Source organism: Panthera onca, chromosome F1 (assembly GCF_046562875.1).
Source record: "Panthera onca isolate mPanOnc1 chromosome F1, mPanOnc1 haplotype 2, whole genome shotgun sequence".
NCBI classification, from domain to species: domain Eukaryota; kingdom Metazoa; phylum Chordata; class Mammalia; order Carnivora; family Felidae; genus Panthera; species Panthera onca.
This window is the reverse complement of record NC_138355.1, coordinates 44644935-44662726: the sequence shown is the minus strand read 5'-3', so window position 1 is coordinate 44662726 and position 17792 is coordinate 44644935. Positions and strand designations below refer to the sequence as shown.

Below are 17792 nucleotides of genomic sequence, written 5' to 3'. Positions count from 1 at the left end.
ACTTCTGAAATCAACCTTCTATCTGAAGGCAGATTTCTGGGCACCCGGTTCTTGCCCTTCTGCGAGGCCTGTAGAATCTCTCTTCTCGGCCCTTGATATAGCTTTGCCACTCTTTCGTGTTTGTTAACTACATCTCCGCAACTAAACCGTAAGTTTTCCTTGGTCAGGAACGGTGACTGTTTTGTGTCTTTCGGTATCTGGCTCAGTAATGAGCCTGTGGGAGACCCCCAACAATTTGATATCTGTGGGTTGAAAGAATCCAAGCCTTTGGGCTTCAAATGTAACTCTCAGATTGCCGATCTGACTTTAGGAATAGTTTTTTATGACCGTTGTGAGTTTGGGAGAAATTTGCCGAGGAAAGGCGTTGGAATGGTTTTCTTAGAGTTTCTTAGGAATCGGATCCTTTCTCCACCCATCATCTCCTTAGAGCAGGTAAGAGGTGGGCGGTGGGAGGAGAAGGGTGGCAAGATAGCTCCAAGGCGCTCTTGACTTGTTCACACTGTCAAGTTCAAGCAGGATATTTTTCATATCACTTTATTTCCTCTGCTGTGAAGCGTGTTGGAATGCAGAAGTTGTTTCACAAAGTTAACATGGTTTTGAAGAAAGAACAGATCTATGTAGAGTAACCTACACACCTACTTACACACCTGGACGCGTAGATGTCAATGGCACTGAAAGAATGAACTTGTGCGTGGAGGAGGGGCTTCCTCAAATCCTAGGGAAATCCCCTCTGGCTTACAGCTGCAGGGAGCAACGGAGGAAGCAGACAATCTAGACGGGCCGATGGGATGATGCTGATTGTGTTGCTGCTGGAGCGAAACAGTTTAGGTTTGCAGGACCAGAAATGACCCCTGCCCTCAGGGGAACCACAGGAGCTGTGCTCCCCCTGAGGGCCCCATGTGAGGGGCTGAGGCTTGCAAGGTGTGGGTAAGGTGCAGAAGGGGGGCTTATCCAGGCTTAGCACCAGCTTGCTTATAGCCACAGTGATATACTGACTTTAAGCAGGAGCCTTGGAGAAACCAGCTGCAGCTACGAAGAATGAGGCAGTTACATGGCAGCACAGCAGGGGTGGGGGGCACGGCGGGGGGAGGCTATGATGAAACGGGCCCCGTTTTCCGTAAATGAGCAAGAGAGAAAGACGAGATCAAGTACAGTGGGAATTTCTTGAAGTTAAGGACCCGGCTTGATCCAATTTCTGAAACATCTCTGGAACTTTTCTCCACCTAACGAGGGTGGGCACGGTGTCTTACTTATTTCTAGAACATTCACCTCCACCAACATACACACTAGGGAGCTGTAGAGGGGCCGCGTCCCCTGGAGGGCGGAAGGGACAGGGGATGGGAGCAGGTCCTGTGGGGCCCAGGCTCTGCTTGGAGGCCTGTCAAGCTCCTCACTTGGCCCAGGCAGGGAGGGTGGGGAACTGTGAGGGGAGAGACAGTCCAGGTAGGGAATAAATTACTGCAAGGGAAAGGGATAATATTAGATAATTAGAGCATGGTTTAAAGAGTGGAGCTGCAGACTAGAGCATGAATGCTGGAGAGGCCCCGGCGCACAGATGTGGGGACCGAGGGCAGAAGGGGCCGGCAAGGTCAGACAGCAAACAGGAACGAGCCATATCCTCACCTGCGTTCCTGAAGGTTCCCACTTGTGCTCACCCACGATAGGAATCAGCCCCTGGCCTCAAGGCCTCTGTACCTTCGCGCCCTTTGCATCCCAGAGGAGAGGGAGACTGTGTACTTCCCCCCCTGGCTCTTCAAGTTGGAACCTGAGGCCGGCTCCTTGACTTCGTGAAACCACCCCAGAGGGAGGCGAGGGGGAAGACGGGAGCCAGCTGTGACCTGTAGCAGCCACCAGGTGTCACTGATGCGTCTGCCTTAGAGGGGGAAGCCAATCTGAACTTGTGGAGGAGGCTTCTGGGAGATTTCCAGGTGCTCCGCCTCTCCCAGAACACTTTCTCCTGAACTGCTTCCGGGCTTTGGAGAGGCTTGGGCCGTCCACACTGATCGAGAACAGATGGCGGGGCAGGGCTAGTGGCTCGGCACCCTTCCCTGTGGACACTGTGTTGCCCGAGGCCTAGCCTCTCGTCTAGACGGGCAAGGGGCTGTGGGACCATCTGCACCCACAAGGGCCCAACCCCAGGGCTCTTGACTCCCTCCCCTCGCCCGCTGGCCGATACCTAGTTCTTAAAGCTACTTTCCTGGGCTGTTCCTCCCTGTCCTTCCTCTGGAAAGAGCGAGGCCCAGCCAGAAGGGTGTGTGCTGAGGAGAGCCCCAGCTATCCCTGTGAAGAGACTGCCAGAAGCGGATCCTTGCAGGAACCCCGACCCTCTGCCCTCCTTCGGCCATTCCCTTGCATTTCCTTGCTGGAGAACACAGGCGGTAAAGAGCCAGCACGATGTGTGTGGTGCCAGTGGGCAGGGAGGTGGGGTGGCAGTGTTAGAAGGCGGGATCCTTGGCTAAGGGGCCTTCTGGGGCCGGAGCTGTCCATCATGGCGGCGTCTCCAGCAGGACTTGCCGAACCTCACCTCTGGGCTCCTCCCGACCGTCTTCGGCTTGCTTTGGTCAGGACCAAGTTCCGACGTCAGTCCGTGGCCCGGACTTACCCAGCAGTGACAGGGAGGAGGAGGAGGACAGAAGAGGATGTGAAGTCTTTAGCTCCTGGGGCTAGAGGTTTGGGTGTGCTGTGGGTGTCTGTGAGCGGGGTGAACCCCATCTAGCCCTTAGACGTCTTGCTCTAGAAGCCGCGGGTGCGGCGGCGTGTGTGGCTAGGCCCTGCCTCAGGAAGGTGGGACGAGAAAGGCAAAGCTGGGAGCAAGAAACAAAGACAGAGAAAACGAATGGTGGGCACCGGCACGTGGGCCACTAGCATTCAAGTGCGCTCAGAGGAGACCCAGGGGCAGCGTAAGGCCTAAATGACCACGGATTGCAGCAGGCGGAAGCACATCATGAGGTCCAGTGGGATGGGCGGCTTCAGGTGGTTCCCGTCCAGCCTCAGGTAGCGCAGGTGGGGCACGTTCTCCAGATCCGAGGAGAAGTCATGGAAGGCGACTAGATTGTTGGGGCAAATCTGGGTCCCATTGATCTCTGTGGAGGAAGAAGGGAGAAGTCAGCCAGCGAGGTGGGTGGGGGGTCGGGACACACGGGGCTGGAGGCAAACACGAGGAAGGAAGAGGGGAAGGACGGCTGAGGATAAGAACCCCGGGCTGGCCGCTGTCAGCGTGGGGAGTCTGCTTCAGATCTGTCCATCTCTCCCCGCCCCTCCCTCTCCACCCCCTCCCCCCACTCTCAAAAATAAAAAGAATAAAATAAAATAAATAAAAAAGAAATTGAGTTCTCTTCTCTGGGATTGGCCGACCTTGGGGAGCCGTGACCTTGGGTGCATGGGTTTACTCTATTCGTTTGCAGAACGAACTAAGTCAGAATCGATCAACCACTGTTAGCGGAAATTCACTCTGCAGCGTCCTGGAGGAAGTAAGCTGCGAGCTGGACCTTCACACGTGGGTGGGACCACCGCAGGTGGAGACTTGGGGGATGGTGTTCTGAGAGAGTGACCTATTCTGATAGAGTTGCAGAGGCCGCAAAGCTCACGGCGACATCTGACATCCGGGAGTAGTAAATAGCATGATGAGATGCACCAGGGTGATAAGCTGGGCAGGTAAGCAGTGGCCACGCTGTGGTCGGCTTTCCAATGGAAAACGAGATTCCACCTCTGCTCAGATGACATCGGATATGTCACCTTCCAAATGAATTTCTTATTCTCCCTAAACCTTGCCTCTTTCATCATCATCTGTGGGGTCAGCATCATTGTTGCTGATGTTGGTATACTTCTTCCTCTCAATTCCTCATCAGAGTAGCAGAAAGAGCCCCGACAGAGGTGGGTTTTCTTCCTATGACCGCTGTGACTTTGGCCTGTCACCTTACCACCCTGACATTTCGTTCAAATCCGCGAAATGGGGACAGTGGTACCTGCCCCTCACCTCTGATGAGAGAATGTCGGTGAAGGCATTTTGCAAACTGGAAAGGACGGGGCAGGTGGCAGCATTAAGATCATTGCTGAGAACGTGGTTATCACACTGACCCAGGGCTCACTCCGCCCATTCTGTCTGTCAGCGACACGGGAGACAGGCTGGGGGTAAGGGGTACCTGTGGAGGGGGTGTGATTTTTCAGACTTCAGCCTCAAAAGGCTGGTTATCTGCTAGCAGCCTGCTCTTCTGTAACCCGATCGAAACCTGTGAGCCCTTTATTGAAGTATTCTTTCTGCCTGTTTTCCCGACCCATCTAGCTTTCTGGGGGTAATGCATGCCATCAGCTTACTACCTGCAGGATAAAATTAGAGTTTCCCCTTTTCCTGAATTTGTTTTTTTGCAAGCTTTGAAAAAGCCCTCCCCTAGCGGTACCTGGGTGGTTCAGTCGGGTGAGCGGCAGACTTCGGCTCAGGCCGTGACCTCATGGTTCATGAGCCTGCCTGGGATTCTCTCTCTCCCCCTCGCTCTGCCTCTCCCTCACTTGTGTTCACTCTCTTTCTCTCTCAAAATAAATAAACTTAAAAAAGAAAGCCCTCCCCCACTTTCTGTAATTATTCCAGATGAGTGAACGAGACTGGTCTCCCATTCATTTGTTTCAAGATTGTCGAAATTCAACAATCTCCCTCTCATTCTTTGGCTCGGAAACTAAGGATTGCTGATATGATTTCGGGGCTACGTCCCTTTTCCCTCGGTCCCCTTCATCCTATAGCGGCCGCGTTCCTGGTATGGATGTAGCCTGGTTTTATTCAAGGACCAGATGGGATTCTCCCTTGTTCTTAAAGCTTTCTGTTGATGGCTCTACTCAGACCTGACATTTTTGATTGAAGCAAAACTGGGACTTCCAGCCTCTTCTTCTGGGCTGTGATTTTTATCCAAAGCCCAGGATCCTAGAAGTGCAGCTGAGGCAAATTCTGCCTGAAATGTACTATCTTATATGACTAAATAGTCTAGCCTTCCAGATAGATTCAGAAAGAGCCTTCACACTGACATGTTTCTCTGGCTGCCACTTTTTTTTTTTGCCAGCTGCCTATCCTGAGTATGCGGCTGCCAGTCTGTGTACATCTTCAAGAGATTCTTCTAAACCTCGTTTCAGTCTTGCTATCACAGCTTCTGCGGCAGACAGGCCCAGGACATTTCAGGGCAGGCATTTAAATGTCACCGTTCCGCTTTCATGAGAATGTCCATGACTCTATTCCGTGTCAACCCTACCACCTGTAGATCGGAGGGCAGAGGAGCTGGGGCTAACGAGAAGGGACAGAGGAAGACAAGCTGTTACCCTCCGAGCGTGGAACTCTAGGCACGTGATGTTAACCTACCAAATCCTCATATCGACTTTGTGACAGAAGGTACTATTCCCATTCTCACTTTACAGATGAGAAAACTTCTGTAGAGCTGACCTCTCTCTTCAAGGTCATACAGATAGTAAGTGACACGGTCAAGATTTGAAGTCCAGTGCCAAGTCGGGTGCTTTTTGGCTCCACCTCCTCCCCCCAGTGCTCCCAAGAAAGGGTTGAGGCAATAAGAACCTCCCCTTCCCTGGCTGTGGCCGTGGCCGTGGCCGCGGCCCTGCCCCACCCCCACTCACTCTCTATGCTGTTGTTGTTGAGGTACAGGTGCTCCAGATTGTTGCTGATGGCGGGCACGCTGCTGATCTTGTTGTGGGACAGGTGGAGCACGAGCAGATTGGAGATGTTGAAGGAGTTCTTGGGCAGCCCTCTGTCTGACAGCCTGTTGTAGTTAAGGCGAATGAAGGCGAGGTTGGGGAAGCCCTTGAAGTACCCATTAGGGATGGTCTCGATCCTGTTGCTGTCCAGGTAGAGCTGGTGGATGGCCGCGGGGACCTTGGGTGGCATCTTTCTCAGGATGTTGTGGGCCAGGTTGAGTTGCATGAGGTTCTTGAGGCCCTGGAAGGTGTCGGGCTTGAAGACGCCATCACTCAGCTTGTTGTGTTGGAGATCCAGGAGCAGCAGGCTCTCTAGCTTGCTGAAGACGCCGGGTGGGATTCTGGAGATCTGGTTCTGGCTCAGCCTCAGCTGCTCCAGGTTCCGGGGCAGGGCTGACGGCACCTCTTCGAGCTGGTTCTTCTCCATGTAGAGGAAAACCAGACTGGGTAGTTTCTCCAGTACCTTCTGGTCTATCTTGCGAATTCGGTTGTTATCCAGGTTGATCCACCTCAGGCCCGTGGCGTTCTGGAAGGACTCCACTGGGAGCTCAGTTATGAAGTTGTTCTGGAGATAGAGGTAATGGATGCGGGGTGGGATGACGGGGACCTTTCGAAGGTTGCGGCTGTCACAGTAGAGGGCAGAAGGGAAGTCAGAGGGGCAGTAGCATTCCCGGGGGCAGTCAGGGAAGATAGATGGAGGGCCTGGTGGGAGGGGAGGGGGCAGGTCTGTAGGCTCTGATGGCTCATGGGGCTGAACAAAGCCGGGTGTGGGCCTGGGTCTGGGCCTGGGCCTGGGCCTAGGTCTCGGGCGTCTTGTCAGCTGGCCTTGGGCCAGTGAGGCCAAGATGAGGAGCAGTGGGAGGATCCAGCAGAGGGATGACCTCATGATCCAGGTGATGTACCTGCAGGGAGGAGACACACGAGATCATTAGCCATCCGGGCCTCCATAGTCAGGGGCCCTGTGTTGGTGGCTAGAGTTGGCCGGGATGGGTGCCAGGGGGGCTGTGGGAGGGACCTGTAGAAGCACTCTTCATTTGCCCGTGTCCAGCAGATGGGAAAATAACAAGGGCTTGAGGGTCCAGGCCCCTGGCCCAGAGGCCGAGCTGCTCAGTGTGTTAAGCCTGCTCTGGCAAGGGTGAGCCATCCTTACAGAAAGCACGTTGGCTGTGAATCGGGAGCTCTGGGGCTTGCTGGAGAAGACCCTAACCCTAACCTACCCCTAACCCCTAACCTTAACCCTAACCTCTCTAGCACTCTGTCTCCCTATCAGCAGCAGGAGAAAATCATCCTTGTTCCTGTAAGAGGGATGTTAGGAAACAGAGTCCTAAGCGTTCCATCTGGAAGGGTCCTTAGAGATCCCGTAATCCAGTGGTGTTCAAACTGTGCCTCTATTTCTGTGGAGCACCCCCAAGGGAGGGAGACCGAGTGGGCGGACCTGAGGCACCCCACCTCACCCCCGTGCCAACCCGAGCAGTCCCTTTGTTTTCAAATCTGTTGTGTATAGAGGACTGGCCAAAGCGCGTATTTGAAAGAAGAGTGGCGTTGCTAAAAATGGTTTGAAATCCACCAATCAAGCCCAGACTCCACTGTTTACAAAAATTAAGCACTGGAGGGAAGAAGCGGCTTGCCAAGCAAGGGCAGGAAGCTGTTTAACAGCAAGCCCAGGACAAAGACCCAGGTCTCCTGCCTTCCAGAGCAGGGCTCGTGGAGGTCCTGGAAAGGAAGGAAAGTGCTGTAGACACGCTTGTCTCTTGTGTCTGCCCCTGCTCACTCCTTACCCCTGTGCTCAGCGCTGGTCTTTGCCAGCAGGAGGCATACCAAGAATTTCTCCCCAGATGTGGAGGCTCCTATGAAAATAAACAGGGAAGGGATCAAACGCTGTGGGGAAATCACTTTCATTTCTTCGGACATGATACTGCTGCCCCCATATCCACTGGAGTTGGTGGTTTTGAGACAGGGTATGAAGAAGAACTTCCCGCTAGCCTCTGTGACATAGCGGAGTAGGTCACTGAAGGATATTTGGGGGTTGTGCTCCCAGTGGCTCTGATGACCCTTCAGAGGGAGTCACGTGGTTTGAGTTGAATTAAGCTGGAGAAAAAGCAATAGACCCGGGCTGCAGACAGAAAGTGGCAGCTCCCACGGGCTTCCTCCCCTCCCCTGGCTGGGAAGGGGGCAGGGAGGGGTTTCCTGTTCCCTCCCCTCCACAGGGCCATCAGCCGTAGGACACTCCCCTCTGGTCTGCAGCCAGGGTCCCCGTTCCCACACTGCTTCCCCAGGCCCTCCTTGCTGATTCCTCACAACGTGGTGGTCTGTCCCTCCCCTCTTGGGGTCTGGGGCACGGGGGACAGGCTTGCTGGGGTCCTCTGAGCTAGAGCGGGCCACAGAGTGTCCCCAGCTGCATCTGGACCCTGGGATCCCTGCATCTGTTCCAGGCCTCTTGCTGTCTTTCCTCTGAGCCCACATCAGCTTAGACTCCTCCCTTGCATGCTTCTTGCTGGCTTTGCGCAAAGGAAGATGATAGAAGCCTGGCACCAGCTGCTTCGTCCTGGGCCAGGTGCTCAGGAGGCACCGAGTGTGACAAGAAATAGGAGAGAGGGAGAGAGGGCAGAGCTCAACCCTGAGGGGTGGAGGGTGTCTCCCTTCACCTTTCACACACACACACACAGGACACCTAGTCTGCTCTCTCTCTCATGCACACACGCACACACACTCCCCTCTCTGCACCATACACCTATGTGTATGGTTCACATGCCATGTGCGTGCGCGCGTGTCCTTACATAGTACACTGAGAATGGGAGGGGGGTAAAGGGAGGGGGAAGGAAGGAGGACAGGAAGGGAATGAGGGAGGGAGGGAAGACAGATGAGCAGGAAGGAGGCAAGAGATTGCCCTGCAGCCTCTGTTGCCCTCCTCCTCAGTCCAGAGGGGTCTCTCCCCAGGCAGGCTCCTCCAAGGGGGTCCACGGGGGCCATTTCCCCGGGCCTCCTACCACAAAGAACCCCACAGTTAGATTCTTGACGTTAGCTCCAGCTGAGGATCCAACAGTCCCCAAAGGACTGGAAAGAGAAGACATTCATTGTAAACTGAACATGAGTCTTGCTGCCGGGGTCCGTACCCCTTATTGACTGATGATTTATGAATTAACAGTTTACTAGCCCTGTGCTTTTCTTGAAAATAGCACAGTCATATGCATTTCAAGGGGGTGGTTCAAGGGTCCGTATGCTAAAAACAAACATTTTTTAAAGCCCCCAATTTCGTGACCCTTTTTGTTTTGACACGTCTTTATTTTCCAGTTACCTGGAAGCTGGAAATGAGCAAAAGGCTTCCCAGCACTGGCTGCGTGGGGCTCCGTATTTCCCCTCCTTGCCCTTGTCACCCAAAGCGTCTACCAGGTACTGGGCCCCGAGTCATGCAAATAAAGCTGGTCCAGAGCTTCCAGCAAAGATTGCTCTTCTCAGAGCCATTAGGAGGTTTTAGAGGAAAAGTTCTCTGTGCCTGTTCCGTGGAGAAACACTGGATGGATCTGTTCAGCAACCCTTCTCTTAGCCCCACGGCTCAACCACTCTGTGTGTGTGTGTGTGTGTGTGTGTGTGTGCGTGTGCGTGTGTGTGTGTGTGTGCGCGCGCGCGCGCGCCCATGCTTCTTTCTTGAGAAAACAGAGCTCATTTCTAAGGCTTTTCTCTTTAGGCAACGCCTCTTCCTGCTGGAGCCTAACTGTCCGGAGGGGAGGTCCCGACGGCTCAGCCATTGCCCCGGCAATACACAGCGATGTCCTACGTCCCCCAAAGCAAAATCTGTGTGACAAGGTGGAGGTCCCCGGACTCCAAGAGAGTCATAACCTGCCCCCCCAACCCCCAACAAAGCCCGAAGTCACACTTTCTTATGTTCCTGCCTTCCAGAGCCTTCTGTCCAATCAAAAACTCCCTTAGGGTGGGTCACAAGTGTGCGTGATTTTTAAATTTTGCAAGCACACCGCCCCAGCGTTCTGGGCGTCTCGCAGCGTTCTGCTGGGCTGTGTTCACTGCTTAGTCAATGGGCGCCTGTTAACCAGCTGTAAGCACTAACCTCCCGCTGTTCTGGCCACGGGCTCTCAGAGACCTGCTGCTTCACGGGGGCAAAGCCCAGCCCAACATTCACTGTCTCCAGTTAAGAACATTTCCTACGAGAGTTCTCATTTGGAATTTCAGTTCCAAGTATTGGAGATCTGGGCTTGACTCCTGGCTCCGACCCTCCTCCCCAGGCCCCAGGCTCCTCGTGTGTGTGGGGATGAAATGAAATCACACACACGCAGGCATGTCGTAGAACACTAAAGTCTCTACAAGTGGCAGGGGTTTCACGCATTCATCTGTTTGCTTATAAAAGAGCAGGTTCTCTAGGGAAACTCTGATTTTTAAAGTGAGATAGCCCGCATCCCTACCTAGCTCCTGAATTCATTCATTTAAGGCTTGAAACCCAGGACTAATGTTGAGACGCAGGGCAGGGCTGGGTTGAGGTTCGCGTGGGTTTGCCAAGTCAGTAAGAGCAAGTTTAAGGGTAGTTGGCTTTGCGTGGAGAGTGTGGGACTGGGGTCAGCCTGGAAGTCAGGTTGGCCTGACAGAAGAAGGTTTACTCCACGCTACGGTCGACCCTTGAGCAACACGGGTTTGGATTGTGCGGGTCTGCTGATGCGCAGATGTTTTTCAATATATATATGTACAGCCCTGTAAATGTATTTTCTCTTCCTTCTGATGTTTTAAAATAGCATGGTCTTTTCTCTAGCTTATTTCATCATCGGAATGCAGCATATAATACATACAGCATACAAAGCATGTGTTTATCCACTGTTGGTTGATGTTATCGGTGAAGCTCCTGGTCAACAGTAGGCTATCAGTAGTTAAGTTTTGGGGGAATCAAAAGCTATATGCCGATTTTCAACTGTGCAGCGGCGGGGGAGAGACTGGCACCCCTAACCTTGAGTTTTTCTAAGGGTCAACTGTACTCATTGGTAGTTTTTTTTCTTGTCAGATTTCCTGCCTAGCTGGTCACCTCTAAGCTTCCATGGCTTAACCCAGCCAGCATCCCTGCCGTGGAGAATGGGGGTGCCCCCTGCCCCGGCTGTGCCCATTGGGATGACCCTCTTTCTTCGCTTCCTTCTTTCCGTTCTAAACTCAGACATTTGAAAGCTATCCTGCTCCCCTTTTCTCTTTCCGAAGCCCAGAAGGACAAAGTCAAGAGAATCAGGTGATCATTTGTGAACAGACGAGTGAGACAGCCTCAGGCTGCCTGTACCCCTTTTAAGGCCTCCAAGTAGGGCTGTGTGGACTTGTGTGGTCGTCAGGTAAGGAAAAGGCTGTGGAGGCATGATGAATTCAACACACTATTGATGCAGCTGGGGGTGAATCAGAATACAGGGGAGCCTGACTGGGGCGCTGGGGAGGGAGATTTGTGAATTCTCAGCCCATCTTCTGCTACTTAGTTACGCGGCCCTGTCCTCAGCCTCAGTTTTCTTATCTGTAAAATGGGGATAACAAGTCTTCCCTATCCCTCTATTCCTCACTCAGCTGTTGTCGGAAACAAGTGTGATAAGCGACTTTAAAATGAGCCACAGATCAACAAATACTAAAAATAAATATAACACTACTATGGAGAGACCATCTGTCTCCCCAGCGTCTACCACAAGGCAAAGTGTAAACAGAATGAAGTTGTTTTGGTCTGAGGCCACTAGTCCAGAAGAGCAAGTTTTCCATTCCAAGGGACTAAGGACAAAATGGGACGGGATGACGGTCCTCCTCTGACAGCCTGTCGCCTCCCCTTATCCTTCGTTCTGCCTCCCTCTCCCGGTATCTCCACCCCCTGAAGAAAGCCTAGAAGAATCTGTCCGATGCCTTCAGCACTTCTATCTAGATCTGGGTCTCAACCCTGCAACTCTTTGGTTGCTCAGCTGGTTACCGTGGGCAAACCTCCCACCTCTACTAAGCTTCAGTGTCCTCATCTGTAACGTGGGCACATTAACTCCTTCTTAGCAGATTGCTTTGAGGGTTAAATAAGTAAATGTGTTTAAAGTGAGTGCTCAGTGAATGTTAAGCTGTTGTTGACATTTTTTCAAAGCAATGGGGTCTCTTTAACTTGGCCAGAGGACAACCCTGCCCTCTACCCAAAGGTAGGGATTCTCCCAGGTGGGTACTGGCTGGTGGCTTTCCCCCAGCTCTTATACACCCAGCAACCTCCTCCCTTGGGGCCTGTGAGACCACACTTGGGCCTTAGAATCAACTATTTGGAGACCGTAGAAGCTCCCCAGCCGCCCGGGGGAAGGTTCACTTTGTCTTTCCAATTCACTAACCCCACCTGAAGTCTTTCTAGAACAGGTGAAGGGATGCTGGCCAGGTAAGGCACAGGCTCACTTCTTCAGCAGGCCCTGGAGCCCCCTGTGATCTATGACTTCCCCTCCCAACCTCTTGCACCTGGCTTTTTTTGGCCTCTTCCAGCCTGGATGTGCTTCCTTCACATGCCCCATAAGTGGGGCTGCCCACCGGGGAGGTGAAGGGGGAGTGCAGAGCTTGGTGTTCAGCCCATCCTCTGAGCACATCGGAACAGACAGCTGTTGGGCAGGAGGAGAGGGGATCTAGAAGGGATGGGGAAGGGCCCAGTGCAGTGCTCAAGCAGATTAGCAAGTGAGAGGACACATAAGCTCTTTGGAGCTATTTTGGGGGGGGAACTCTCTTTCTGGAAGGTTCCCTATGATATGGTTGCCGGTGCTTGCAAGGAAGAGGCCCACAGCAGATCTTCCCTGTCCCTTCAGGTGCACGTTCCCACTCCCCGGAAGAGGGTGGCCCATTCGGGACACCCTGGAGGTCCTCCACCGGCGGTCCTCATCCAGGAAACCACACAGCCCTTCTGCCCAGCTAACACTGCCCAGGCATGGGTCTCTCTCAGGCCCCTCATTCAGGTGCTCAAACCCTAGCTGACCATCAGGATCCCCTCGAGTATTAAACAACAGTAGATTCCTGGGTTCCATCCCATAGGTCTATATTTTTAGTAGGCTCCCCCTCCCCCACAGGTAATTTTGAAGACCGACCACATTTGGCAACCCTGATCTGCCCACCGCTACCTGTCCTGGGACAGCACTCTCTCTGCTTTTGTAGAGGCATAAGGTGGGGGGGGGAGGTTGTGGAGGAGGGGGTCCAGCCTACTAGGCAATGAGACCCATTGAATTATCCACTTCAGCCTCCCCCTCCCTGACTGATGGAGGAATTACCGTCTTTTTGCCCTCTGCCACAAGGACCCCTCGCCAACCTGGGATGATTTTGAAATTGCTTTAAAGAGAAATCTTCTCTGGCTGCCCACAGGGGGAAAAAAAAATCAATGAACTGTCCCCAGAGCTGGGAAGTAGGACCTCCAAGGCTTAGAAGCTGGGTTGCTTTCTTCCCTTTCTTTCCAAAAGCCAAGTGGTTTGGACCAGAGAGGGAAATTCAGAGCTACTGGGAAGACACTGTGCAAGTTGGAAAGGCACTTTTTTTTTTCTCCCTCCTACCCAATTAATTTCTAAAGAACGAAGAAACCCTTCCAGCGCCTGCCCTGGTTCATCTCCTCCCTGCTCGGCCTCACTCAGGACACATGATTTTCTTTTGGCTCTGCTATCTCAGTGGGAGACCCACTTTCTCTTTGCTCTTACAGCTGGGGAGGCATGTGAGAGGGTGAGAGACAAGACGGAGAGACCGAGAGAGACAGAGACTGTGTGTGTGTGTGTGTGTGTGTGTGTGCTGGCACCCAGTCACTATGTGGTTTAGCTCTGCACGTCGGATGCAGTCAGAGAGGGGACGGACAGGACACCTTCATATTGTGTGTGTATTTACGTGAGTGTGCAGGGTAAGTGCTGTCTCCCTGGGACGTGTGTGCGCCTGTGATGGCCCGTGACAGCATGCGAAAGGTGCAAAGAAATGGGTTCTAGAGTCGGGTTTCCATAGAAACACCTGAGGTGTAGGAACACCGTGTGCAGCCTAACTCCCTGTGCGACGGCAAACATCGGCGCCCAGAAGGTGTGACTTTTGCATCAGGCAAATACGTAGGCACGGAATGAGGGAGAGAAGGTAGTGGAGGAGGGCGCAGAAGAAATGGGGAAGGCTAACTGGAGCTCATGTGAAAGGCAAAAAGGTGGGAGGAAGGAAGGAGGCAAGGAGGACGTAGAGACCAGATCAGTAACGTCAGCTGGACAGAGCAGGAGGAAACCTGCTGGAGGAAGGGGTCTTTCCCCCCCCGCATCTCCCCACTGGGCTTACCTGCACACACCTGCCTCTCCTCTGAGCTGTGGGTTTATTCCCCAGGCAAGGCTCCCCCTCTTCCTCCCCCACCCTTCGGTGGAGCTGTGGCAGCAGAGAGCCAGCTAGAAGTTCTGATCTCCCGGTGGTGCCTGCCCGCTTGTGTTTGCCTGACTTTGCTTCTACCAGATCCTAGTGGGGTGGGGAGGTTAGGTTAGGGGGAGGGATGGGCAGATTGCAGGGAGGGAGGAGAAGGAGGAGGGAGGGGAGGGAGGGAGGAGGAAGGAGGGGGGGAGGGAGGGAGCTTGGGAAAGGAGGAATGACAACAATAAAGTCTTTATTTGGCAGCCAAAACTCCCAAAGACTTCATCCACACACCATGCCCACTAACGGACTCGTTTTTAATAACATTTCCTTCTGTTGCTGCTGCTTCTGGGGGGGAGATTGTTTGACCCATGTTTGGAAAACAAGCCAAACGAACAGAGGAAACAGGCATGAAAAGCAACCTCTGTACAGGCCACAGCTGCATAGCTGGGTCCAGCCCCAGCCTGTTTCATGCCTCCTCCGAACAATCGCCCTGCCTCTGCTGCCTGTTGCTCCCCCGGTGTTAAATTCCCGAACCAGCGAGGGGCGTGGGGCGTTTCCTCCGAGCAGCGAGCAGCGGTCATCCTGCCCTTTCCCACCTTCTCTAGGAGGGTTGCGAAGGGAGTGGGGTCTTGCCATACAGTGAGCTGGCAGGAAGATGGCCTCGGTTTGCCTGCTGGAGGGATGCTCTGAGGACCAGAGAGGGCAAAGTCCGGCCTGGGGTCACACAGCAAAGGCGGGCAGAAGTAAGATTTGACGTAAGACCTAAAGTCAGGGTCCCTTGCTCCTGGTTTACTTTTTCTATCACAGTAGAGAGAGCCGTGACGCCTAGTGACAAGGAACTCCCTCCACCCACCTCCCATCGTGGGGGGGGGGGTGGGTAGAGGGAGGAACACTGACATTAGGATCAGCAGCCCTGGGCTCTTGCCACTCGCAAGCTGTGCTATGGCGGGCAAGTCCCTCAGTTTCACGTGGAGCCTCAGTTTCCTCATCTGTGCAGTGGGGATAATACCTGCCTCACGGGGTTGGCAGGATTAAATGAAATCACGGATGTGAGGGCACTTGATAAACTGGGAAGATGTTCGAGTTTAGGAGCGAGATTATGGGGCCTGGTGGTCAGCCTAAGCTGTGGAGGAGGGAAACGAAACCCACTCCTTCTTTCCCCACCCCCTTTCCACCCTAAACCTTGTGCCTTCCACGCCCTGCTGGGGAGGAGTTGCTGGAAGCCAGCAGAACTCTAGGTTCACCTTAACCCTGGACGTGCCAGGCCACGTGTGCCTTTTTATTTTTCACCCAGGTGGCGTATGTCCCCTCCTGCAGGCTGAGCGCAGCAGACCCTAGACTTGCTCATTTCCCTTGCTTGTGGCGGGTGGTACGTCGAGTCCCAGAAAGACGAGCAAGACACATGAGGCACAGGAAGGATGGGCAGGGGGGTGGGAGGAGGGCTTAGACAGGATATGGGGCAGGGTTGTGACTTGTATCCATTTTTCATGGGGGTCCATCCAATCCCAGAGTCTTTGCTCCCTGATGGTGACCAACCCCAAGCCGTGACAAGCCCGTGCGTCTCCCCCGCTCCCTCCTTCGTCTGCCTTATCCTGGGCTCAGCAGAGAGAATTGGGGTGAAGCATACCGACGGCCAGGAGGATATTCAGGAGCGTCTAGAGTTTGCTCACGGGTGGCCCGTGGATCTAACGTGGCTTGAGGACCCAACGTGTTTTTTGCGTTTCTCTTGGCAAAAACCTGTTTCTCGTGGCAAAGTTAAAACTATACACATTTACGCAGAATAGTATTAATAACCCGATAGGCCCAGCACCCAGCTTCAACACTCACCAACTCGCGGCCCACCTTGTTCCCTCTGTGTTCCCCCCTCCCCCAAACCCCACTGGAATATGATTTTTTAAATTTTTTAAAAAAGTATATTTTTGAGAGACAGACAGACAGAGTGTGAGCAGGGGAGGGGCAGAGAGAGAAAGAGAAACACAGAATCGGAAGCAGACTCCAGGCTCTGAGCTGTCAGCACGTGGGGCCTGAACCCATAAACTGAGAGATCGTGACCTGAGCTGCAGTCTGATACTGAACTGACTGAACCACCCATGTGCCCCTCTCACTGGAAGGCTTTTAAGCAGTAATATTTTTTTAAAACTGGATTTGAAGCTTTTAGGGAGAGAAAGCACTTCCCCGTGCAACATAATCAGCACCCTTTGTGCCATCTCGTCTTAGACTGGACGGGCTCGATGGCCCCGTTCAGTTACTTACCTGCCTGCTCTCCAAGACCTTTTCGTCCACAAGCAGTGGTCTAGGGGCAGCGACTGAGAAATGAGGTGAGTTGGGACAAATCAGGGATGCTATAAGGGAGAAGGGTCACCTCAACCAACCTGCCTTCCTCATCCCCTTGACGGAGGACATATCCGCCTCCACAGCGGCAGACAGGGGGCTAGGTTCTCGAGAACAGGCTTTGCCTCTCATTCGCTGTGTGACCTTAGAGATGTCTCTCGCCCTCTCTGGCCTCAGTTCATCCTTTGGAAATGTGAGGTTGTACTAAGCGTTCTCCTCCAGTGAGTGTGAAGAGAGCCTGAGATCTGGGGTCAGGACCCTGGGCTAACGTCTCAGTTCCGCTACTCTAGCTACTTGGAGAGCAGGTCTTGAACATATCTTCGTCTAAGGCAATAACCCACGTCCTGCCCAGGCCACACCCGGGATAACTCGGGGCTCATTGGAAACGTCAGCTGGGAGAGCATGTTGTGGTTCACTGGCTTCGTACGGCCAGACCTTGAGACTCCTCTAGAAAGATGTGGCTCCTCCAGAAAGAGCTTCCTGTCCCGGAGTCCTGGGGGACCCCGGTTGGTGCAGCTTCCCCCCGGTGTGTTAAGGACAACGTGAGGTCAATGCTGGGGAGAGCGGTGGAAAGTCCGGAGATGCTGGCTCCCGCTTGCTTCCTCCTAGGATGGGGCTGGGGGACGATGTGGGGCAGAAAATGCAGGGGGAGAGGCAGGGGAGGGAGGCAGCTCTCCGATGTGGTGGACCACACCAGGTCCCTCTCGCTCTTCCCACCCGGGTTGAAACTCTATCTCGGAGGCTCACTGCTTATTTGACCCGCACAGGGAACGCTTGCAGCCCAGGGAGAAAGGGCATGACTGCGTATGATCCTTTCCGTAGAAATACAGAAGGGAGGCCGCTCAGGCTCCCCACCTCCCCACTGCCCTGCCCCAACCCCTGCTGGGAAGGAGCAGTGTGGCCTGGAGGAGCTTTGGCTCAGACCGCCCCGTGGTCACCAGGCGCACAGAGGCTGGCCCTGGGACGGACCCTCACGCCTCGCCAGCCGCGGCTCACGGCGTAGGGTGGCTGGGGGTCTGGGCAAGTGAGCCACAGGGAGAAGCTGTGGGCGTCCTGTGGCCACTTACCCCACCCCCCCCTCCAGCCTGGGGGGCCGGGGTTGCCTGGGGTAAGTGGGCTCCTGGCGGTTGGAGGCAGCATCCCGTGTATCACGGCATAAACCCACAGCCCCCACCAGGGGCTTGGCCCACGCCGGGTGCTCAGTAGGAGTCTGTCTCATCACATTTAAGAGGGTTGAACAAGGAGATTCTCTGTCACTCACTTTAAAAAAAAAAAAATGTTTGTTTTTGAACATGAATGGGTAATACAGTCTCTTGATTCGAAATCCAAAAGATACACGAGGGTGAACAAGGACCAGGCTTCTTCCCCTGCCTGTCTCCCCATCGTCCAGTCTCCTCCAAGAGACAATCATCGTACCAGTTTCTTGGGTCTTGCCGGGTTTATTTAACGCGCAC

General features: G+C 53.8%; 1 protein-coding gene across 2 annotated transcripts; it reads right to left on the bottom strand.

The window, feature by feature from the left end:
* Positions 1 to 518: 518 nt before the first annotated feature.
* PRELP (proline and arginine rich end leucine rich repeat protein) lies at positions 519 to 14112 on the bottom strand. Of its 2 annotated transcripts, none has more exons than XM_060644162.3 (3): positions 13942 to 14112; positions 5611 to 6590; positions 519 to 3083 (listed from the first exon to the last, which is right to left on the bottom strand). In XM_060644162.3, the coding sequence occupies exons 2-3, from the start codon at positions 6572 to 6574 to the stop codon at positions 2908 to 2910; spliced, it is 1140 nt and encodes a 379-aa protein (XP_060500145.1). In that variant the 5' UTR covers positions 6575 to 6590; positions 13942 to 14112; the 3' UTR covers positions 519 to 2907. The 2 variants fall into 2 exon arrangements, with proteins under 2 accessions (XP_060500145.1, XP_060500146.1); XM_060644163.3 differs by having other exon boundaries at positions 13952 to 14112.
* Between the last annotated feature and the right edge of the window lie 3680 nt (positions 14113 to 17792).